The 24789-nt window shown below is 36.7% G+C and overlaps 1 protein-coding gene across 2 annotated transcripts in view; it reads right to left on the bottom strand.

Moving 5' to 3' along the window:
- LOC128860193 (regulating synaptic membrane exocytosis protein 1) overlaps positions 1 to 24789 on the bottom strand; it is a 265936-nt gene that overhangs the window by 73936 nt on the left and 167211 nt on the right. The window contains exons 8-10 of one of the 2 annotated variants that reach the window (XM_054097507.1): positions 11955 to 12079; positions 6778 to 6997; positions 6418 to 6482 (exon numbers count right to left, since the gene is read on the bottom strand). In XM_054097507.1, coding sequence (XP_053953482.1) covers positions 6418 to 6482; positions 6778 to 6997; positions 11955 to 12079 — 410 coding nt within the window. Of the gene's footprint in view, positions 1 to 5888; positions 6483 to 6777; positions 6998 to 11954; positions 12080 to 24789 lie in introns of those variants that run through there. The other variant, XM_054097506.1, reaches the window with a different exon arrangement.

Genomic DNA, 24789 nt, shown 5'->3' with positions numbered 1-24789 from the left:
GCTTCAACTCAACAAAAGACTTTTTTCACAAAACCACTTTTTTCGAGCTGGCGGTAAGGATATCTCGAGTTCTAATAGGCTGATTTACCACAAATTTGTGGAGGATGTTCTTTATATATTCCTTCATTGGATAACTCTAGCTCAAATCTATAACTTTCCATTTAGTATTTAAAACAAAAATCGGAATTGTTGAAGAAAATATGCAAAAAAATTTTTTTTTTCAAACAGCTGCCATATTGTAAACATTGCTTTTTTACTTGTCCAAGGCTCATTCGACAGCGGTATCTATAGTAATTAAGAATCCGTCTGGTTTTCATTTTTCAGATCACCCGGAGGGTTGCAAACATGCACGCCAGAACACCCTCTTTTTTTGGACCCCCTACCTTGACTGCGCATAATTTTGTCAATTTTAATTTGTTTTTTATGGGTGGTTCTTAATATAGCAATTAATAATCTATAAACAAATGATAACAAAATGGACATTAAACATTTTTTTGTTTCCTTTGTACAGGACTTTAAAAACCAGGCGAAATTCATGCCCCTACACTAAAATATCCACTTAAGTTTGATTGTCCAAACTTTTGAAAACATTTTTTTGAGAAGGCTTCTAGACACATTTCTTTTATAATTTGAAATTATTAAAATTCAAGCACCGAAGACCTGTTTGAAAACGCAGCTTTTTAAGTATACCTGAAAAGCTTAATGCATTGAGGAAATAAATGTCGCAACCACGAATTTTATATTGGTTTTATAATTCTCTTTTGTGTTGAGGATATTTTCTTTTGTAATTTTAACAGCTATTTAACATTTCTTTGTCAAGTACTTTAACATGTTAATGACTAATAATAATTGTAACAATATGTGTAAATACTTTATGATTTTATTACTAGTTCTTTTTTTCAATAAATATAAATCACTAATAACTACAAACACCAATAACTTGAATATATATTTTAATTATTTTAAAGAAAAGCGAACTTAGACTGGAAGACAGATGTGTGTTGACTAAAAAAAATCGTATTTAGGCGGTTCAATGCACCTCGAAGTGAAATAAAAGTTTTGGAAATGATTAAAATTCTATTAAAATAGGATAATCACACAGCGCAAGAGCAAAAGATAGTTGCAAAGTATTTGAATGTTCATCACAAAGAACACTAAACTACAATAGCTTTTTTTTCAGAACACCAATTCCTTTGTATTAGCGGTAGCTGAGCCAGAAAACAAGGCAATTTTTTGTGTTCATATGCCATATTTCTTATATAAAACTCATGGTCATGCCAGTCTATTAGTGCGGCAAACTTTCAGTTCACCTCGGGAAGACTGATTACATCATCCCCACGGTGACATTCAACAGGAATTTTGCCACCCACTTTCTATCTCGGCTGGAATGGAGTAAGAGACTTTTACTAAACAACGTCATACTGCAGTCTACACAGATGGCTTGAAAATGGATTTTGGTGTAGGAGCTGGTCTACATTCGCATAGACTTAGAATTGAAAAACTTTCCGGTACTTGCAGGGTCTTCCAGACGGAAGTACTGACAATAGGGAAGTTTGTAGGCTACTAATTGCAGACGTCTCTTTTCAGTGCAATATCGCTATTCTTTCGGATAGCCAAGCTGCAATCCAGGCACTGGACGCAGATACAACAACCTCTGAACTGGTGGAACGAAGCAGAAATAGCCTTACCAGCTTGAGTGTAAGCCATAAAGTTACCTTAATCGGTGTGCCGGGGCATCGGAACATGGAAGAAAACGAAAAAGCGGATGAACTGTCAAGAGAGGCATCTGGCATGAATAAAATTCCTGCAGAATTGGTATTCACATCGATGGATGCAATCAAGAATGCAATCTCCTCAAAACATCTAAGTTTGCAGTTAAAGTGACCAGATAACATGCAAAGTTAGCAAAACGTTATGACCCACTTACAATCACAAACAAATTGAAAAAATGGACAAATTTGAAACGAAGGGATGGCTACAGATTCACGGCGGTAATAACTGGCTTTTGATATGTCGGAGAACAAGCAGCCAAAATGGGCGTCTCTCACAACAACCAGTGAAAAAGGAAACGATTTTCGATTTACTCTGTGAATGCCCTGCCTTATGGAAGGAGAGAATGTCAGCTCTGTGCAAACCACTCTGCTTCTTGAGTCTCGAACAACTGTCTGACCTAGACGCCAACAAGCTAATAAGGTTCTCAAACCGCATAAACTGGATATATCTGCAGTGATGCTGTAAATAACCGTTAAACAAGTTGGTAGTGAGGTGTGACAACAAAATTGCGCGGAAGCGCTAGTTGGATTCTGGATGAATCATCACCTTAACCAGCCAACCAACACTACGAGTATATTTCGATAATATTTCTATATATATTCAACATAAGTTTTCGAGATATTTGCATAAGGAGGCGCGAAAAAAAATTCTATAGTTGGTTTAACTCTTTTTTAAGCCACTATTGCCAAAAAAAAAAACGAAAAACAATTTATGTTTTTAATACTAACGCAGGGGGCGCAAAATTAATCACCCTATCGGTAGATTTATAATTTTTGCCAAGAGCTGCAGTATATAAACAGATAAGCGATGGAGCGCGTAAGGAGCCATCATCGTAAAGATGTTCAGCATTCAAATTAATTTTTTTTTTATTAAAAAGTTATTCGAAAACATCACTGGTTGACTAATTTTGTGTCCCCTCATACTATATTTGCGCCCCCTCTATCATGAAACGTGTGAGGATTTGGTTTTTTTATCTGGTGTTGTTATAAAGGGTGGTTAAATTTCAAGGGCCGCTGTTGAATGTGAACCACACCTAGATGTCAACGACACCGTTGGACTTCTTTCTTTGAGGTTATTTGAAAGGAAGGGTGTATGTCGATAAGCCAGCAACAATTCAAGAGCTAAAAGATGAGATAATTCGGCACATTAACGGCATAGAATCTCAATTATGCCTCAGCGTCATCGAAAATTTGGACCAACAGACGGCCAATATTTTCTTCCATACGTAATTGAGCCATACCAGTATTATCATAATAAAGACAAATGACAGTACTTTCCTAAAAATATTCTATTTTATTCAAAATCAACACCGGCCCTTGAAACTTAACCACCTTTTAAGATAAAGAATTATTTGCATTTGGTGGTCTTTGGAGGTGTTCCGCCGAGGCCGCGGCTGCCATTTGGCCGATGTTTTATTCCATACGTAATTGAGCTATACCAGTATTATCATAGTGAAGAGAAATGATAACAATTTCCTAAAAAAGTTGTATTTTATTCAATATCAACACCGGCCCTTGAAACTTAACCATCCTTTAGATGAACTATCAAATGTTTTGCGCATTTTTTTCAACTCACTGTAGTTGCACTGTGCAACAAAAGAAGCTTAACTTGAAAAGGAAAACAGCTGAAAATAAATATAGAAAGCTGTAACAAATACAGAAACAAAAAGTAGAAATGCTTTGATTGAATAAAAAACGACAGTCATAGTTTCTCTCCAAAAGTTGTATATAAATAGTAGGAAATTATAAAAGCGTTTTTTTTTCACTATAAGTAATGTCGCTTACATTATTTAACTTGTTGAATATTTTACTAATTTTTTTTTTTTTTTAATTTATGCGTTTTTCAAATTTTGTCATGAGTTGTGCATATTTTTAATTTATATACCTTTATATGTATGTATGCATGTTGACGAGTACATATGTAGGTATTTAGTGTAGTTTGTTGAAAAAGATATAAAAATACCAAAAGATAGCGTCACAGAGTTTGAAAAATACTTTAACTACGCACAGTTATTCGAAGTAGTACAAATGTGTTAGTTTTTTATTTATCGTAAACACAAATTTTTTGTAGCAAATCTACGACTTTTTATTGAAACATTATTTAATAAATAAAAATGAGCAAATACAAGTGATTACTACAAAAGTAGGTCTAAAAAAATATTATTTGAAGCAAAAAATAAAGAAATAATATTTTTATCACTTTTTAAACACTTAAATCATTATTAAAAACAAATGTTTTATAAAAAAGGGGAAAAAATTAAAGAAGGGCATACAAAATTTTACGGAAATTTGGCTGTTTATACTTTATGAAAATTTTAATTATTTTTGAATAAAAAAAAAAAAAAAAATCAAAGCAGGGCATACGAAATTTCACAGAAATTTTCTTGTTTACACTTTATGAAAAACTTGAATCACAATTTAATAAAAAATTTATTTAACATAAACAAAGTTTTGCTTCATCGCACTACATTTACAATAAAATTATACAAAAAAATAATAAAATTATTAAATAAAATAAAAAAAATTATTAAAAATAAAATAAAGCCGAAATAAAATAAAATGATATCGGCTGTACAACAAATTAATTTCGTATTTGTTACTAACCTCACATCTATTTATGTAGTCAATATTTTGACAGTGACAGCTATTCTATGTTGAAGCACGCCAAAAGATCAAGTAAATTTGATATGTCACAGTGAATATTACATGGTAAACACACAATTTTTTTTTATTACCGTCAAAATGTCAAATTACGTTCCAACAAAACAGCATTTGCGGGAGGTTTGCTTTTGTTCTTCAATTTAAAGAAAAGTGCAACAGAAGCACGTCGTTTACTCTCAGAAGCGTGTCCTGAATATGCTCCAGAGGTTAGAGTTTGTCAGCAGTGGTTTGCACTATTTAAAGTGGTGATTTCGAGACTGAAGACAAAGAGCGATCAAGTCCATCAAAAAAGTTTGAAGACGAAGAATTGGAGGCATTGGAAGTCGCTCAACAAGCCATTTCTAAACGTTGAAAAGCAGCCGGATATATTCACAAACAAGGAAATTGGGTGCCACACGAATTGAAGCCGAGAGACGTTGAGAGACGATTTTGCATCTCTGAAATGCTGCTGAATCGCCACAAAAAGAAATCGTTTTTGCATCGTATTGTCACTGGCGATGAAAAGTGGATTCATTACGACAACCCAAAGTGTAAAAGAACATATGTGAAGCCAGGCCAACCAGCCAAATCGACACCAAAGCCGAATATTCATAGTTTGAAGGTAATGCTCTGTATTTGGTGGGATCAGAAGGGTGTGATGTACCACCAGCTGTTAAAATCGGGCCAGACGATCACGGGCTGTATACAGGCAACAATTGATACGTTTGCAGCAAGCAATAGCCGAAAAACGGCCAGAATGGGCGACCAGACACGAGAAATTGATTTTCTATCGGCCAAAAATTATTTGGAAAATGCCGGATGGGAAATTCTATCTCCCCCGCCTTATAGCCCAGACATAGCTTCTTCTGATTACCACTTGTTTCGGTTGATGCAGAATCACCTTTCTGAAATACGGTTCACCAATGTTGAAGGTATTAAAAAATGGCTTGATGACTTTCTCGGCGCAAAAGATGAGAAGTTGTTTTGGGATGGCATCAAAAAATTGCCTGAAAGATGGGAAAAAGTTGCCGCTTCCGATGGACAATGTTTTGAATGAAATTTTTTTTCGCTTTTATACTTAAATAAATGGTTTTTTTTTTAACAAAAAATATGAAATTAATCAGTTGTACAGCCAATAGAAAACACAATAAATGAAAATGCAAGTGCTTAATACAGTAATTTATTTTAAAAAAATATTATTTGTCAGAACTTCAGTTTTTAATAGGTATTTCAAAATTAAAAAAAATTGTTAAAAAAAAAATTCCTTAAAAACAAAAAAAAACCCGTAATTCTTTCTACTCTATCAACATTTATTTAGAACAGAACAAGAATTCGAAAGTTGTACTTTAAAACATTTATAATAGAAATACTTAATTAAAATTTACCAATTAAAAAACTAAGTGCAAAAAAAAAACAAAAAAAAAAAAAATTGTAACTAGTTTTGAGTACCAATAAAAAAATGATATTTACATAAATATGTGCCTTGTTAAGAGCAGTGAAGGAGCTTAAGTTTGTTGTGGCAAAGCATTTGAAAAAATTATAACTAATTTGCCTTAATATCATAATAATAACAACTCATTAAAGAAAGAAAAAAATATAAAAGGCGAGTAGAAAATTTTTTTTATAACCGACAAATATTGTTTATCTACGACCACTGCTTCTTCTTTCTTCTTAGTTGCCAAATTTTTTACGCTTTCCTTATGATGCACTTCTTGTTTTTTTGTTGTTTTGTAATACTGCACAAAAATTATTTTTTCAACACTACCTTGCTTTCTTACACATTTAGTATGTAAATCTTTACACCACAATAAAGCAACCGTTGCCTTTCACTTCTTCGCTGAAATATCAGCGCACTTTGCTACACTTTCCGCCCTTCCCTCCCTACAGTGTACTTTATGCCCCCACAGGCAAAGTATTTGAAGTGAAATGGCCAACGTAAGTACTCTCTCATAAAATAAATTAGAATTTTTCTTGAGTTGTTAAGGTTTTGATGAGGATTTTATACCGGAGTTTTGGGTAATTTCCGTCTGGTCGGCGAGGCCGGTGATTTGTCTATTGTTGTTTCGGGGTCTGTTGTGGTTGTTGTTAGAGTTTGTTGAAAAGAAAAGTTCAGTGTTATATTGTGTAGGTTTTTGTTATTTGAAATCGGAATGAAATAAAAATTGTTATATAAATAGTGTAGATTTGTGTAAAAATTCATGATTAATAAAAAATTGGTAAGAAAAAAGAGAAAAAAAAATTACGTTAAAGTATTTTTTATTACATAAATTTTGTTATTTCTTTCTTTGGCTTTGTTTTGGTCTTTCACTTTTAATTAAATGAAAGTTTATTTAAACAAAAAAAATACTGAATGCTTGCAACTCACCCGCGATTAAGCCTAGTCCCACGGGACCATCGCCAGAACGCCGTGGACCGCTTTGATTGCCACTGTTGCCTGGTGGTAGATTTTCATCGAACAGATCACACATGCGAAAGTCCGTGGCATGCTCGACGAGCAGCTCTACAATATCTCCGGTGCGATCCATAATAGAGCACACTTCTTCGAAACTGCGATCGATTAGGGACATGCCGTTCCATTCAAGTATCTGTAAGGAAAAGTTTGGTTGGAAGTGATGCAGAAGAAAAAATCACAAATTGAAAAGCCAAAATTGAAATCCATTTCCCGTCGGATTTTGTAAAGGGTCAATTTGGTGTTAGAAATAGTAAAATAGATTTCCGATTAGTTAATTTAATTTTAAAAAACGTAAAATGGAGCTTGGAAAGCGTCAAATGGATTTTGGAAAGCATAAATTGGATTATAGAAAGCGTAAAATGGAGCTTGGAAAGCAGAAATTCGATTTTAGTACGCGTAAAATGGATTTTAGAAAGTGTAAATTAGATTTCAGAATAGTTAATTGGATATCGGTATAGTCAATTTGAATTTCAGAATTGAGAACTTAATTTAAGGAAGCGTAAAATGGATTTTGGAAAGCCTAAATTGAACTTAAGATACCGTAAATTAAATGCTATAAAAGTCAATTGGACTTTGGAATAGTCAATTTAAATTTTAGAATAGTCAGTTGAGTTTTAGAAAGCGTAAATTAGATTTTAGAAAGCATAAGTTGGATTTTATAAAGCGTAAATTGAAATTTAGAAGTTAACTGGATTTTTGAATAGTCAACTATATTCTAGAGAGCGTAAATTGGATTTCATAAAACGTAAATTGGATTTTAGCAACTGTAAATTAGATTGTACACCAGTCAATTGGACTTTGGAATAGTCAATTTGAATTTGAAAATAGCCAATTGAGTTTTAGAAAGCGTAAATTCGATTTTAGAAAGCGTAAATGGGATTTCAGAAAAGTCGGTTGGATTTTTTAACAGTAAATTGGTCTTAGGAATATTCAATTTAAAGTTTAGAATAGTTAATTGGATATTAAAAAGCATAAATTGGAATTAAGAATAGTCAATTGGACTTTAGAATGGTCAATTTGAATTTAAAAATAGTGAATTGAATATAAAAAAGGGTAAATTAGACGTTAGTAAGCACAAAATTAATTTTAGAAGAGTGAATTGAATTATAGAATAGTTAATTTGATTTTCGAAAGCGTAATTTTAATTGTAGAAAGCGTAAATTGAATTATAGAGAGTGTAAATAGAATTTTGGGCAGCGGAAATTGGATTTTAAAAGTATAAATTGGATATTAGAATGCATAAATTGGATTTCAGAAAAGTCATTTTAGCACACTAGAATCGAATAAGTTATAAAATTGCACACAAACTGCTTTTTTCTAGAAAATTCTATTAAAAGCCATAAATTCTGATCAAAAGTTTGTTGAATTTTTGTAATTTTTGGAAAAAGCTTGGAGTTTGAATTTATATGGGTTTTGTTAAATAATGAGCTATATTAAAGAAAATAATAATAATATTTTTTTTTTATTACACCTAGTTATATAACTAACAAGCAATTTTAGTTTGTGAATTTATGAATCTACTTATTAATAACCACTAGGTTTCGTCCTCTTCAGCCTCCTAGTATATATTGCTTTATCGCAAAGAGATGAGGCTTCAGCATCGATGTGTTGCTCAATCCTATTGGCATGCTTGACGGCGTAGAGATTTATCATTTCATTGACTGTATGCATTGTAGGTTTCTATGTAGGTCGTCATTCCGTGTATACCAGGGGGCTTTTACGATGTCCCGGATTACCTTGTTTTGAAAACGTTGAATGATTTCTACATTGAGCTCCATAAGTCCACCCTGGCTAAGGTTTTGTTTGTAAATTAACAATTTATTTTCAATGCGTACTTTAGACGTTCTGCCGATAAGCCAGTACAAGTTTCTATATTTTAAATTGAGCTCAGCGACTTTGGTTTTGATATGTTCCTTCCACCTGAGCTTAGTGACTGATGTCATGCCCAAGTACTTTGCTGTATAAGCATACGGAACGTTTGCGGAAAATATTTGAATGAGTTTGTAGATAACTTTTTTGTTTGTAAAGTTTACGTGTACCGATTTAGTGTCGTTGAGTTTAATATTCCACAAACGAGTCCAGTTTGTTATTACAATAATCGATGCCTGTAGCTTCGCAGTAGATTCATTCACGTTTTCGCCAACAGCGAGGACGCACGTCTCATCCGCAAACGTCGCTCTTTTGCAGGATTTAGGAACAGGCGGCCGCCGTAGCCGAATGGGTTGGTGCGTGATTACCATTCGGAATTCACAGAGAGGTCGTTGGTTCAAATCTCGGTGAAAGCTAAATTAATAAATAAAAAAAAAAAACATTTTTCTAATAGCGGTCGCCTCTCGGCAGGCAATGGCAAACCTCCGAGTGTATTTCTGCCATGAAAAAGCTCCTCATAAAAATATCTGCCGTTCGGAGTCGGCTTGAAACTGTAGGTCCCTCCATTTGTGGAACAACATCAAGACGCACACCACAAATAGGAGGAGGAGCTCGGCCAAACACCTAATAGAAGTGTACGCGCCAATTATTTATTTTTTTGTTTGTTAGGAGCAGGCAAATTGGAAGTATACTATACAAGTACAATACAGGTCCAAGTATGCTGCTTTGCGGAACGCCTGCATTGATTTTTCTAAGGCTGGTATATGTCTGTCCATGTTTTACGCGAAAATATCGATCTTCAATATAAGAAGTCAATAATTCGGTAAATTGCATCGGAATGCCAGACTTTATCAAAAGCCTGAGCTACATCTAGGAAAATCGCTGAACAGATGTTATTTTTTTCCAGAGACTCTTCTATTGTGTGAACTATTCGATGAACTTGGTCTATCGTCGAGTGTTTTTCTCTGAAGCCAAATTGATGTGTTGGAATTAGTTGCTTGAGTGAAATTATTTCTTTTAGGTGCAAGACAAATAGTTTATCGAAAAGTTTTCCCATGAGTGGTAGTAATGAAATTGGGCGATATGAGGCTGCCTCGTTGCGTTTTTTCCTGCTTTAGAGATCATTATGATCTCTGAAATTTTCCAATGTAATGGGATATATTTCTGGCTGATGCACGCATTTATACTCATTGTTAGTTTAATTAATGCCTTGTATGTTAGGTTTTTAAAAACAGCCGAAGTTATAAGGTCAAAACCGGGACTCTTCTTTGTTTTCAATTCAGATATTTGTGATAATACTTCCTCTGGTGTAAATAGTTCAATTTCGCAAAATTCGTAACCGTTGGAGGTGGGGTGAAGCCATCACATCTTTCGTGGGGCTGACCTTCTTTTCAAGATGTTCCGCAAAGACCTCGGCTTTCTCAATGTCGCGTTTTGCCCAAACTTGGAAATTATTTATTTTTTTGATCGGAGGATTGTGGATAATTGGCTTTTTTTAATTTGCTGTAGTTTTCCAAAGCGAATAATCAGCTTTTTTATCTGCTGATAGGTTTTGTATTTTTGTATTGAACGCTCGATTTTTATTTCTTTATTTGCATTGTAAAATCTGTTGTTTCCTTTTCGATGTCATACGCGTTGGTAATTGATGTATCTAAACATAAGTGTCAAGTTTGTGTTTGAAGAACTCCCAGTCAGTACACTTATTTGAAAGCGCACAGTTTCTTACGTTCTGTTTTATTATGCCACTAGTAGTGATAAATATCGGTAAGTGATCTGAATTTGCGATCCAATCCATCTTCAACTGATATCATATTGGTCGGAATTTGTCTGACGATAAAAAGGTCGATCAGGTCGGGGGATTTATCAGGATCAGTTGGCCGGTGTGTTTGTTTACCTGTAGATACTACTCGACAACGTAGATCTTCAGCGGTTTTCCAGAGTTCACGACCCTTGGTAGTTGTTAAGCCCGAGCCACAATTAACGTGCTTGGCATTAAAATCGCCACCAATGACGAGCCTTCCTTTATGTCTATTAAGAAGTTGTTTGTATTCTTCTACTTTATTGTAATGCCTTAGCGGGCTATATAACGCAAATTGATGTGGCTTGAAATTCTGATTATAATAATAATAATAATAATGATAAACATTAACAACAACAAAATAGTTAAATTAAATTATTGCTGCGCTATCATTTTGTCGTGGGCTGTATGTTCTGTATTTTGAAACAAAAAGAAAAATTGTATTAGCTCTTACAGCATTAGAATGTAATGATTCAATGTGTAATAGGAGCACCCTACGAGTATTACTAGGATCACCCTATCACTAAGATCCCCTTAATATTGCAACTTTTATACCATTTTACGCATTTCATAAAAAATGTAATTTCCTCGAAATTTTTTTGAATTGAGTTGCACCGAGTGCATATTAACATCAAATTTCTGCTCATAAGTAGTCAGCCACAAGTGGCACATAAATATCAATCAAGCTTTATTGTTATGCGCAAAGGATGTAAGGCGATGAGCTGTGCCGTATTCAATGACACCAACGTTTAAGAACTAAGCAAGCACAAGTATTAAAAATATGGCCATAAAAAATTAATGACCACTAAAAATCCACTGCCGCAGAGGAAATTCTTCAAAAGTCCTTACTCAGGCGGTTGGAAAGTAAAAAAAAAATAATAATAAAAAATATGTAAAAAACTTTGAAAGGTTCATGGAATAAAAGTGGCTCTCCTTTGGGAAGATCTCCATATGCTAAAATTTCTACAGGAGACATAAACATTACTGAATTCAATTTATAAGAGACAAAATTATAAAAAATGAAATGACAAACAAAAAACGGTTATTTAGTACTGCGCTTACCTTAAAAGCGCATGAAAGGGCAATATAATATAAAAGGTGAAAATTAAAATAAATATAAAAAGTAAACGATCGAAAACCTTGCTGCAAAATTTAATTAACGGCTTTTGTTCACGCTTATAAGTTGCATAAAGCATAAAGCATTGATGGCGTGCCAAAGTGTTATGGATATGCCCGTAAATATGTACTCGTGAATCATAAATAGCGGGAGATGCAAACCTTGACACGCCAGTACAAAAGCGAGCAAAATATTGAGGCATACCTGCAGGTTTGGTATGAAAATAGAATTACTCGCTGCCTTTGGCCTTCACTTTATCATCTACATCGCTCAAGCGTTGATGACACAAAAAGTTAAATGAATTACCTTATCGCCTTGCTGTAGTCCATTCTTTTCCGCCGGCCCACCTGGCACTGTCCATACGATGTAAGCGAAGAGACGGCCATCTGCACCAGTTTTGCCGCCAACGACGCGCATACCAAAGCCACGTGCTATAAAATAGAGAGAGTGAGAGAAATATTACAAATTTTAATATGAATACATTAAGGGATTTTATAACTTTTTTGGTGATTTTAAAATTGAAGTCTAATGTACGATAAGTTTGCTGGATAAGCTCAATTGGAAGTGCATATATTTTAACCCTTGTAGAGAAAAGTTTCTTTAGTTGACAGATTGAGTGATACCTCGACTCTGATACCTGTAGTTTATAGGGTAGCTGAACTCAAATATGCAAATGCACAGTTGAAAATGGCGTATTCATCATTGAGGACGGAAATCATTCAAGTGAAACGAAAGCTGTTCCAAAGGGGTTCCAAATGTCACTGAACAGGAATCTGAGAAGTAAATAATTTCCAAAACCTTCAATGTACTCGATATCAGCCACTGATTCGCAATTCGCAATCAGATGGTACGGTAATGGGGTCATCAAAATCTATATTTATTGTAATGCATTGAGCGCCAAAGGCAACTCTGTATAAAAAGCGACAGTTGAGCGCATTGCTTGGGTATTGAGCAACATCCAGTACTGTCGTCAAAAGGTCTAGCTTTACGCCAGTTCTGAGCTCGTAGGTCTTCCTACAGGAAATATTTTATGAGCCCCAGCTACAATTTTACTTGAATATAAATTCCGAATAGGAACCCTAAAAGACCAACATTACATTGCAAACATGCAAAAAAGCGGTAGGAATCGAATGGGGATTAACACCTCGTACTACAAATTGGATTTACACTTCGATAGTTCGGTCAATAGTCATCAGGGAAGTTATATGGAACTGCTGAGGGATGTCAAAAGAAATGTGTTTTTATGTATCTCAGACGCTCCAAGGACTACACTTAATAAAGCTCTCGAGGTGCTAGTCTGCTCTACATCTGGTAGGAAAACACGTGGCCGCCACATCAGCGCTTAGATTTAAGAGTATGGCGCTATGGAAGACCAGGCGGCTTGGCCAAGCTTCTATGCTACCTACAAGGTGTAGCTTTAATCAAGAAATCGACTACTCTTTCACCTTCCACATGCTCGCATTACGAGCATTACGTCAAGAAGAGAGTGGCAAATTCAAAGGCCACGAAGAAGAGGGGAAATAAATGTTTACACGGTTGGACCCAAGCTAGAAAATAACGTAGACTATAGGGTTTTTTCTAAAGAGTTATGACTAGAATATTCTGTCCGAATTCCGGACTAGTGTAGCGTCTACCAAGCAGAAATCTTAGCCAAAAAGGGGGTAAGTTTGTACGTTAATAGACACGCCGTAACAAAACCTTCGATAAATATCTACTCGGACAGTCAGGCGGCCATCAAATCAATGGAGGCAGTTATACGAGTACTATCAAGGGTTGTTCAGGGATGTTTGGCAGCTCTAAATGATTTTAGCGCCGCCTTCAGGGTAAGCTTTATATGGGTTCCGGAACATAGATATGTATATTGAAGGAAATTGGAAGATCGATGAGCTAGGCAGAGATGAGTACCCTATCTTTCACTGCTTGAAAACAGGCAATATTAGAACTCCTATGGCAACTTGGAAATTAAGAGTAAAAAATAATATTTTTCAGGAGACCAATAGGTTATGGAGCGCAAAAAAATACTTGTGTTACGACTAGGCTAATTTGGCCGCAAATATATAAGGAAAGGTCAGGAGAACTGCTCAAGCTCTCAAAAGAGAACATCTCTAAGATCGTGGCTTGTGTCAATTTTCACTAAAATACTGCAAAAGTTGTAGAGACGAGCAAGAGGAAGAAACCGTAGAACACGTTCAGCCTTAGCTAGGAGTAGAGCAAAAAAAAATACTCTTTTGACTCTCTTGCGGAGCTATCCGATGTTGGGAAAAAAATCTATCCTACGCTTCATAGGAGCATCTAAATGGTTCCATGATGACCAAATGTTGAAGTTCCCATGTTAAACAGGGGCACCACAATGGTCTAATGTAATTCGACTATCGCTTATAGCTGCAGCCAGTTATCAAAAAACGGCGAGAGCAACGTTGTACACGAGATAATATGGCCTGAGCCGCAGAGTTACAGTTCATTTTACTATTTGTACAAAGTCTAATTTTTTTTGTCGGGACAAACTGGCAAGTACAGCACTTAGACAACATTAAGTCCATTCTACTGCATTCGGGTTCCCTGTTTAGTTTTCTTTAGATCTTGTGGTACGCAGGAGCCAAGGTGGTCGCTTCTTAACAGATCAGTGCCAAAGCCTGATTCGAGCAAAGATTGAGCAGATACACAAAAAGGGGTACGTCGTCTCATCCTCTTCTCCACGTGCTGGGCAGAGTGCACTGTGCACTGAAAATGGCCCATCATCAGCGCAACCAGCTGCTTATAGTCTCTTCTGCTTAATGACAGGAGGTTCTGCGACAGTCGATCGGACATGATAGGTAACATCGGTTTTGTTCATTTCCAGCCACTCTCAGCCTACCAAGCTCGCTTGTGGGTTAAAGTAACCTGTTTGCTAACCTTGGTTTTTTTGGCTGCAGAAGGGAGTGGCAGAACGGGCTCTGAGGCCAACTTCTTTGACTCTTAAGTAAAGAGCCAGATACGTCGGTACCTGCGATAACCACATGTCCCGGGACCTATATTAACATCAGGGTATTAAGCTTACCGACATAGTTCACCCTGGATTTATAGGAATCAACTACCTTTGAAGTGGTTGGAGGGCTATCTAAGGTCATGAGCGCAGCTTTGCTGTTACTACTGACACATACAGATCTGCCTCTCCATCTGTTTTCTGCAACAAAGTTCATCGCTTCTTGAATAGTATACACCTCCGCTTGATCCACAGATGCTTGCATTCCAAGAACAAAGTGTAGTTTCATCCCGCTGGATTCCATGTAGACACCAGAGCCGGAGTTTGACCACAACTGAGACTCTGGCACCGCCACACTGTATCTCTTTTCAGGTACGCCTCCTGATGGCATGGGGCATGAAGAGGATCATTGGATTGAGGTCCATGCCTTTTCTGTTGTCCAGTGCTGGACAGGGGCCCGTAGATGGCCTCTCCTTGGATGAAAACATCAAGTGATGTTAGACTAACCAGAGCATCTAATGACGGGCCAAATCTCCGGTGCAAGAGATGGTCAAAGTCTAATTACTCCAGCCTAAATGCACAAGTATTTTATATATTGACGTTTACTTTGGTCCAACTTTTTGCTCACCCCAGCACAAACTCGTATGTCAATTACAATCGTGATTAACTAACAGCTTAAGCCAATCGTCAAATCTTCTTGGGCTTGAAATCAATTGTCGTACGACTATGCTTCATGACAAAAAATGCAAAGCTGACATCATCAAGTGAGTGCCGAGTTCGAGATGCGCCCAACCAATTGCAGTTTGTTTATTTGTGATTTTTGTTATTTCGTTTTTTTGTGTCTTAGTTTTGAGCTTTTTGCTTTTACATTTACTGTTCGAGTTTTCCCCGTCTCGTCCATTAAATAACCATTATCCTTTCGTCTTGGATCGCTTCGCTTCTCATTGCTCGCTTCGTCGTGGTCAATGCTTATCGATTGCATTTCCATACTTCTAGACATTTATTGGACTTTAACTCGTATTTTATAAGTTGTTTTTCTCTTTTTCTCTTTCTATTTTGCTCTTCCTTCCTGTTTACCCTCTCTCCCTTACGGATAGTCTTTTTATTGAGAAATCTCTTTCATTTTTCCTTTTTGGTGCCAATAAAAGCGATGATGGTAATTTGTTCTCAAAGTAAAAATTTTGTGGAAGCTAAGTGATGTATGTACAAGTTATTTGATTGTTAATTCGGAAATGTGCATTGAACTAGAGGAACATTTTTTGTGCTTTTTGCATATTTTAAGTAAATATTTAGGTACCAGATTATGTGCTTGAATTTGTTTGACCTTAAATTTTTCCAATACATTTCGCAGGAGGAAAATTATTTATTCAACTTTAGCTAGGAATTAATTGAGCTCTTACGTAGGTACTGGAAATAATAGAATAAAGTGGAAGCCTCATAAGTATTTGCTTGGATATACTGACAAAGCGAAGAATGAACTGCCATGATGCGATAGACATAACAGCAATTAAGTCAGGTAACAAAGCCAGTAAAAAGGCAACGGGCTACGATCTATTAAATACTAAAATCCCAGAAGATTTATATGATGAAGTAATTACATATGTACGTACGACAAATATTCAACAGCATTGTAGGGTAATGGTTGAAGTACCTGTCAGACACTCCCCAATTAGCACTAAAGCGTCGCTTTGATACCATTGTGAGACTTCCAACGTACATAAATCTATAGCCAGCCAGAGCTGTTGATATAATGAAGAAGGTTGATGAAATTTTGGTTGCCAGGCTGTCAAAGAAAGCAGTACTCAGTGACCTTAATCATCTTGCCGCCAAACCCGCCCATTTACAAACAAAGTGGTAAAAAGATTCTATCTCTGAAAGGTCGCCACAACTTTTGCAATGGGAATTAATTGGTAAACCTAGCTTTTTTGCGGGTGTGCCGGTCGTCCAATGACCGGTAAATACTGCTAAGAGTTTGGAAATTGGGTGGCGTGTAGACACCAGAACTTACATAGTCCTACGTCTATTGTATTAAGGCCACAGGGTTTCCAAAATAGCAAACGAAGAAAGGGAGCTTCCTTTTTCTGTGTTTTTTTGAGAAATAAGTTGTGCAGTTCCGCTTTAACAACAGTCAAGATACTGCCGATGACCGGGTAGGAGACCTGTGAAACCAATTCAGTCGAGCATTTCCTAACAAGCTTATCAGGCATTTCATTTCCCTCTATCTTCCTATGTCCTGGAATACAGAACAGATAAATGCTACCTACATACCCAAGAGATTTGATCTCCTTCTTACAGGAGAACTATTGGATTGCAGGATCGCGAAGACTTCTGCCTGAAAAGCATGCTGCAGTATTCGGCGGTTTTAAGGATATATATATATATATATATATATATTGGCTGTTTTAGAGAAAACCCCTGCTCCGACTCGCGATTCAATTTTGTAGCCGAAAGTGAAGACAGAGGTACCAGCATCGGTACATATCTTCCCCTCATTCCAATCCTGCCTACTTGCAAAGAATGCCCTGGCATGACCCTCAAACTCCAGTTTGCGAATAAAGATATCTGTTCCATCTGTTCTGCCATGACCATGCCCTTGAGAGACCAAGCTCCTTTAACTTGATTGTATGTACTTTGAGCAGCGATGGAATTAACGTAAAAGTCGATGGGAAGTAAGTGCAAAATGACATTCGGGGCAGCACTGCGACAAGTTCCACATGCTCCGGTGATACCAGTGCAAAAAGTCCCCAGTTAAGTGATATTATAGCCTTTCCGAAGGGTTGTCTACAAAGCCAGGCGTCCATAAGTTTTAAATTGGCAGAACCCCACTTTGTGTATCCAAAGACCGAGTTGTGGCTTGAATTCCCATATTTTGTCGATTATAGGTTTTCAAGAGTAGAAAGCTATACTGGCCTTCTTTATTCGATATTCAGTGGATTTTAGATTTAAGTAAAGCGGGAGAACGCGGTTATTTAAAGCATATTAACGCGCCGTTGGGCACCCAGGCCTGGGCAGTCAGCAATGTTTGATATTTGCAAGGAAGTTAATGGGTTCAGAACAATTTTTGTGAGAGGAAGTTTTTTGACGACTTTATCGAACACATTGGTTCTTGCAAACATCGAACTCGTATGCATAATTCAGGCGTTATTTTTCAATTCCCTGCTCGTTTGGCTATGGAATCATTTTTCAGCAAACCTATTACTATAACTGGGAATATTGTAGTCCACTAACCAACCAATCGTAGTCGATACACTCACAGCCAAGAGATATTGTCGTATTTGTCTATGAGGAGGCGAAAAGCTTCGCCTAAAAACTCGTTTCTATTTATTGCATGCAAGAATTCAGTATGTCAACAGCACTCAAAAATCTCTTAAATATGTTTTTCTTGCCTTCTATCGATTACATAAATAAATATTAGCATTTCATATTTCCCATATATTTCATTGTAATCAACTTTTATTTCTTCAACCATCTTCGAAAGGAGTCAAAATAAAAATATAACAAAAAAACATTGTTTTTACGAACCAAAACATTTTCCGCGATTATTTTTGGTTCTGTAGGTGGCCCTATACAAATGCAAGTAAATACATAGGGGTAGAGCCAAGTCCGAGGAGCCCAACCGAAGCTGTAGCTTTTTAAATCCTTTTTATGATCTGTTTTATAAGATTATATCATAAATCGATCGAAAGTAAGGATGCCACCTGGAAGCGCGATTCGTTAGCTTTAATGGAAATGCGTTAAATTTAGGTTCAACGTCGAAAAAGGTCTGACTAGACCTGGGTGTCCAACAGAGGGTTATTATAATCATGATCTTCTGGATAGCAAAGCGCATTTTTTCAACATTTTTCCAAACAATACGGAATGGTGAATCCGTGATCGGTCCGAATTACTAGGTATGTAAATATTGGGTTGGGGAATACGTATAGTGTTTTTATATTTTCTTTTATTTTACAACGATTTGTTTGCTGTTTGGCAAAGGGTAGACATCCATTCGATAGAGCTCTTTCCGCTTTACAAAACTATGATAATTGTATTTTTGAGTTATTTTGTTTTTTATTAGTGTTCAGTAGGCCGGGTCGATTTGTGGGGAGGCAAAAAAATCGCCCATTGCTCTGTGAAAATCATATTCTAGGGATCAAAATAGAAACTTTGCCGAAGGAACCATACCTCTAAAACGAATTCTGATGTCCCCGCCGTAGCCGAATGGGTTTGTGCGTGAGTACCATTCGGAATTCACAGAGAGAACGTAGGTTCGAATCCCGGTGAAACACCAAAATTAAGAAAAACATTTTTCTAATAGCGGTCGCCCCTCGGCAGGCAATGGCAAACCTCCGAGTGTATTTCTGCTATGAAAAAGCAGCAGTTAATGTGCCGAATTATCTCATCCTTTAGCTCTTGAATTGTTGCCCAAATAAAGAAGTCCTACGGTGTCGTTGACGTTTAGGTGTGGTTCACATGCAACATCGGCCCTTGAAATTTAACCACACTTTATAATTGATTAACTTTTTGATATAATTATAGTTTTTTTGTTTAAATAAAAGTCTTCAGTAAAAACGCTACGAACTTATCCCCCGACCCAATTCATAAATTTTTATTTTTTTCGCTCTGTCCGAACTGTAAAAGTAAACCATAATCACACTATCGATATTATAATGTCAATGTATCTTTCTGATGCTTTAGCTGAGCACTAAGAAATTTGCAATTGACTGCAGGCACTTATCTGCATTTTAAATAATGTGTTGCACTTTTAAAATTTCGAGAAATACCATATTTTTCATTTTCTAGTTTCTGCAATGTGCTTATAACTCAATACGGCATTTATTAGAACTCTGCCAAGAATCGTTAATGGGCTTCTAGTTGCAAACTTCACCCCCTAAAAGTAAGCAGTAAAAAAAATGAATCCAATCTCTAGCAGAGATTTGCACTAATCTTCAACATATATTTGCGCAAATACTTAGTTGTACGAAATTTAATTAATCAATTTAAAACTATTAATTTCACGACGCTGTAATTTGTATTTGCGCAAAACGGAGCACATACCGGTGCTCCTCAAGGCGCAATGTGGCAACTTGTGCACACTGCAAGTGACACCTGGCGCAAAGTAGAGTTTGCTTAGTTGACGAAAACTAGTGCAAATAAATATGATAAGCAACAAGCAAGGAGTTATCGCTCCGCACCGTACTTTATATGCTTGCCTGCATTTTAGTAAAATTTTATTTGGATTTGCTGTTGTTTTTGTAGTCATAGAAACTCATTGACAGTGAGAGTTATGTGAGAGGTGGTCGTGGTTATTACACTTCGCACAAACTTACGCCACTCGCATCACGGTGAGTTTCGCCGAATTATCTTAACTGCTTCTGTGACATACAACCGTTGCGTCAGCAGAATTATAATGCCGTTGAGCGTAAGTGCGCGCGGGTATAACATTGCCAAACAACAATTGCAACAAAGTAAGAGAAAAGTAGTGCAACAAATTTTCAAGCAGCGGATTTCCGTTGTGTCTTCAAGCGAGACTAACGCACAGCTCACTTCGCTGCACTCCGATTGTTCAAATCCTCACATGCGTCCCTAAGCATCTCTGCACGACGGACGAACGTGCAAGTAATGCAGTACGAGGTAAAGTGCTTTAGTATTGTTGGTCGCGATTGCTAGAAAAGTTCAGTACAGTGTTAACTCCCTAAACCGACTATTTTATATTTTTTCCTATATAATTTGGATACTAAATCGAATAAAATATATTATATCTTTATTTGGTTTTGCATACTCTTGCTAAATAACGGTATTTTATCAGAACTGTTTTGTGATGAGATATGGAGGGGAAAAGGACCTCCACCCAATAGGGATTATTTGACAGATCCGCGCGACTACTATCTAACTAATTTTTTAGTATTTCTTTTTAAGTAAAAGCAAAATTTAGAATAATTTCGCATTATTGGATGATATTCCACCGATTACTCCACGCACAGCCCGAAGTGAAGAGAATATTGTGACTGCAAATAATAGTTTTACCGAAGACCATGAAGAATCGAGTCGGCGACAATCTCAACAATTTGGCCTATTTTATATCACTTCGCAAAGATCTGCTAGTCCACGATCTAAAGCCGGCCGATCTTCCAAAGCAGCATCATTTCAGTCTTTGGGCTGCTGTAAAACTCACCGAAGGTCCGTATTTTGGGACCCGAATTTCATTCAGCGATGAAGCTCATTTTGGTCTAATGGCTACGTCAATAAATAAAACTGCCGTGTTTGGGCTGAGGAGCAACCCGAAGCCACTCAAGAAATGTCATAATATTCAGTGAAAACAACCGTTTAGTGCGGCCTAAGGGCTAGTGGAATCATCGTCCCATATTTCTTCAAAGACGAGGCCGACGCCAATGTAATAACGAATGACAAACGCGTGGCACCGTTAATTCAAACCCTTGATCTCCACAGCATCCAATCCATGGTTCCTACAAAACGGTGCTACTTGCCATACAGGCATACATCCGATTGGCCACCAAGATCGTGTGATATCACACCTTTGGACTATTATTTGTGGAGGTATATAAAGTCTCAATGATTTGTGGATAAACCAGCTGAGGCTTTGGAAGCCAACATTACTAAAGTTATTCACGAGATACCGACCGAAGTCCCCCAGCGAGTCACGCATCATTTAAAATTACTGTTTACAGATGGCCGAATTACGCCGCCAACTTAAATAAATAAATGCCCTAAATACATCTAAATTTATCACCCTTTATTAATGTAATAAAACGGAATATTAATATAATAAAATAATAGTTATTAATTTTTTTTTTTATAAAATTGTATTTATAAAATATAAAAAAATTGTATTTATAAAATAAAAAAAAGTTATTTATTTTATTTGTAAAATTTTTAAGCTAAATTAGCCCTAAGAGTACTAAAATTGAGCTCTTAAAGCGATGCTGTCAATTGTCACAACTGCATTTAATCCATATTTACTAGTGATGTTCGCCGCCACGGGATTCTGTGTGTTCGAATTACTGGGCTAAGACTGTAGTTGGCACGTTTATCAATTCTAGAAGCTTCCATGTTTCTTAAAGCAATAGCAGATTTTGCGATATGATGCAGCTAATAGTTACTGCAATGACAAGGGCAACTACTTCAGAGCTTCTCGTTTGCTTGCGTGCCCATATTGCCTTTGCCTGTTGCACATTGCGAGATTATCGTTGTGAGCTGCGCTACGTGTTTGGTGCCAAATAAGTCGTTAAATGCTTGTGTGTGGGTCTGTTATGCTGGAAGTTGTAAGAGGGAAGTGAAGAAAATTCCAACGAATAGTGAAGAAGCAAAATGTCTTTAAATTGAACGACAAGGGCAGATTGCAGATATTTAAGATGAAATACCAAAAAGTTTGCGATTTAAGAATGTTAGTATGATTTGTTCAACTTTCTCGAAACATAGTACGCAAAGAGTAATAACTTTACTTTTGAAGGTCTTAAAAATACCAGTTCGCAATAGGGAAATGCGTACACCCCAGATGCAAATACGGTGACGCAACCGAAGATTACGCGGAATGTGTCCTCCAATGCATGCGTTGAGAGCAAGAACGTTGAGCGTTGGAAAATGCAGTGGGGGACATAATCATAGAAAATTTAATCGACATAGCATCTGGTCGATGCAGCAGCGAGGAAACGTTCAAAATCATGAGTAGTTTCCGGATAAAAAAGCGGGTCCTGGATGCCGGCACAGGCATAGGCATATATCTTCTAGTGAGAAAGATGGAACGCCACTCTGAAGGAATGCGAAAGACATCTAGTCGTCACTTTTGAAAGACTCTTTATATTCAGAATAAGAACCGCATCAGAGCTTTAACGCAATTTTTGGAAATAGATCGACACTCACGACACCTTTAGACGAATTTTCGCTAGTTAAATCCAAGTTAACATATCTTAAGAATTTCAGTTCAATCGACTCAAAAGTTTCTCAGTTTTTTTAATTATTTTAATGCAAGGTAATAGTAAACCTTCTAAAGTTTTGCAACGAAAAAAAATTTACCCCGAATTTTGCGTGGTGGCAGTTTTTAAATAAATGCTATGCTTTTTGCACAATTTTTGACTTATGGACAGGCAGCGTTAGTAAGTGTATGTAATTTATGCAAAAAAAAAAAAAAACTCGGAAAGCTTCAAGGTTCGAAAAACTTCTTTTCCAACCGAAGCTTTTTGTGCAAAGTTATTAGGGCACATCAGTCTCCATACCAAAAAAAGGTACTTTTTTTCAACGGAATTATAAAATGTATTATACATATTTAAAGACTTACACCAAAACATTTCATAAATATATTAAGATTTACGCGAGCTGTACCGATTTGAAAGTACGTCTAAAAACTCCTCCCGAACTCTGAAATTTTCCATTTCTTTTTTGCTTAAAAAATGCTCTCAAAGCTAAAGAATCTCTTCCCAATATTCTTAGCTTAATAGAAAGTTTAAAGTCACTATAAAGTTAGTGAAGTGATGAGCATCGAATGAAAGATGAGTAAGAACGAAAACGTTAATCGCGTTTTTCTCGAATTACTTGAATATAAATCAAAATGTAATCAAGATATTCAGTTAAAATTTTACAAGGATTTTCTTGAACATATTGGCTTTTGCATGTACTTCAAATTTTCTACTAATTATCACTAAAAATATTGTTTTGATCGATTAGTTTATAGAAAAAAGGCTAATTTTTTTTTTCTGTTTCACTTATTAAGTTGTCAATATATGCCGCCAGCAGTGTGTGCTAGTCGATTCTAACATAACCTAAACGTCATCAACAACACTTAGACATAGGGTAAACAAACTGCTCCGACACATTAGTGATTTTGTTTTGGTATCTTATACTTTTGGTTTTGTGAAAATGTCTGATTTTGTGTCGAATAATCGTCATTTGCGGAAGTGTTGATTTTCCTCTTTCATTCGAAAAAAACGGCGGCTCAAGCGCATCGAGAACTACCAAAAGTTTATGGAGATGCTGCTTTTAGTGAAACAACGTTCCGAGATTGGTTCCGTCGCTTCAAAGACGGTGATTTTAATTTTGACGACCGTTCGCCTGAAGGAAGTCCAAAAACCTTCGAAGGCGCTGAATTGGGTGCCTTATGAGTTAAAACCAAGGGATGTTCAGCGTCGTTTTTTCGCCTGTGAACAACTGCTCCAGCGGCGAAAAAGGATGGGTTTTCTTCATCGCATCGTGATGGGTGATAAAAAATGGATTCATTACAGCAATCCGAAGAACAGAAAGTCATGGGGACTGCTCGCTCATGCTTCTACGTCGTCGCCTCGGCCGAATATTCGCGCCGCGAAGGTTATGCTATGTATTTGGTGGGACCAAGTTGGTTTTATTTATTATGAACTGTTAAAACCAAGCGAACCAACTTCAATTGATTCGATTGAGCCGAGCACTGCGCAAGAAGCGGCCGCTATACGCGGAGAGGCATGAAAAAGTGATTCTACAGCATGACAACGATCGGCCTCACGTTGCCAAATCCGTTAGAACCTACATGGAAACACTGAAATGGGAAATCCTACCCCACCCGCCAAATTCTCCAGATATTGCGACGTCCGATTGTCACCTCTTCCGATCGATGGCACAGGGTCTAGCTGACCAGCAGTTGAAGACTTCAAAAATGGTTTGATCCGTGGATAGCCTCAAAAGGTGATCAGTTTTACCGCGACGGTAAGAAAAGGAAAAGGAGTAGCCAGCGATGGGCAATACTTTCAATGATTCACTTGTAACCATTTTTTCAGAATAAAGTTGTATTTTCATCAAAAAACAATTTTTGAAGTGAAAACTTCTTTAGAATCGTTGGGAGTGATTTGAGATTTACGAATATTACATATACACGTAGCGACGAACTAAATAACTTTTAGGTCAGCGCCGACAGCATGGCGCGATAGCCGAGCGGCTAGCAATGTGAGCTTCCGATCCAAAATCCTTGGTTCGAATCACAAGAGAAAATTTTTTTTTATACAGTTATTTTATTTTTTTATTTTATGATATGTTTATGAGGAGCTTTTTTTCATGGCAGAAATACACTCGGTGTTTTGCCATTGCCTGCTGAGGGGTGAGCGCTATTAGAAAAATAGTTTTCCTTAATTTTGGTGTTTTCACCGAGATTCGAACTGACGTTCTCTCTGTGAATTCCGAATGGTACTCACGCACAAACCGCGTGTGTATTTTTATATT

Source organism: Anastrepha ludens, chromosome 4, assembly GCF_028408465.1.
Source record: "Anastrepha ludens isolate Willacy chromosome 4, idAnaLude1.1, whole genome shotgun sequence".
Taxonomy (NCBI): Eukaryota; Metazoa; Arthropoda; class Insecta; order Diptera; family Tephritidae; genus Anastrepha; species Anastrepha ludens.
Note: the sequence above shows the minus strand (reverse complement) of the source record. Positions and strands in the feature narration are given on the sequence as shown.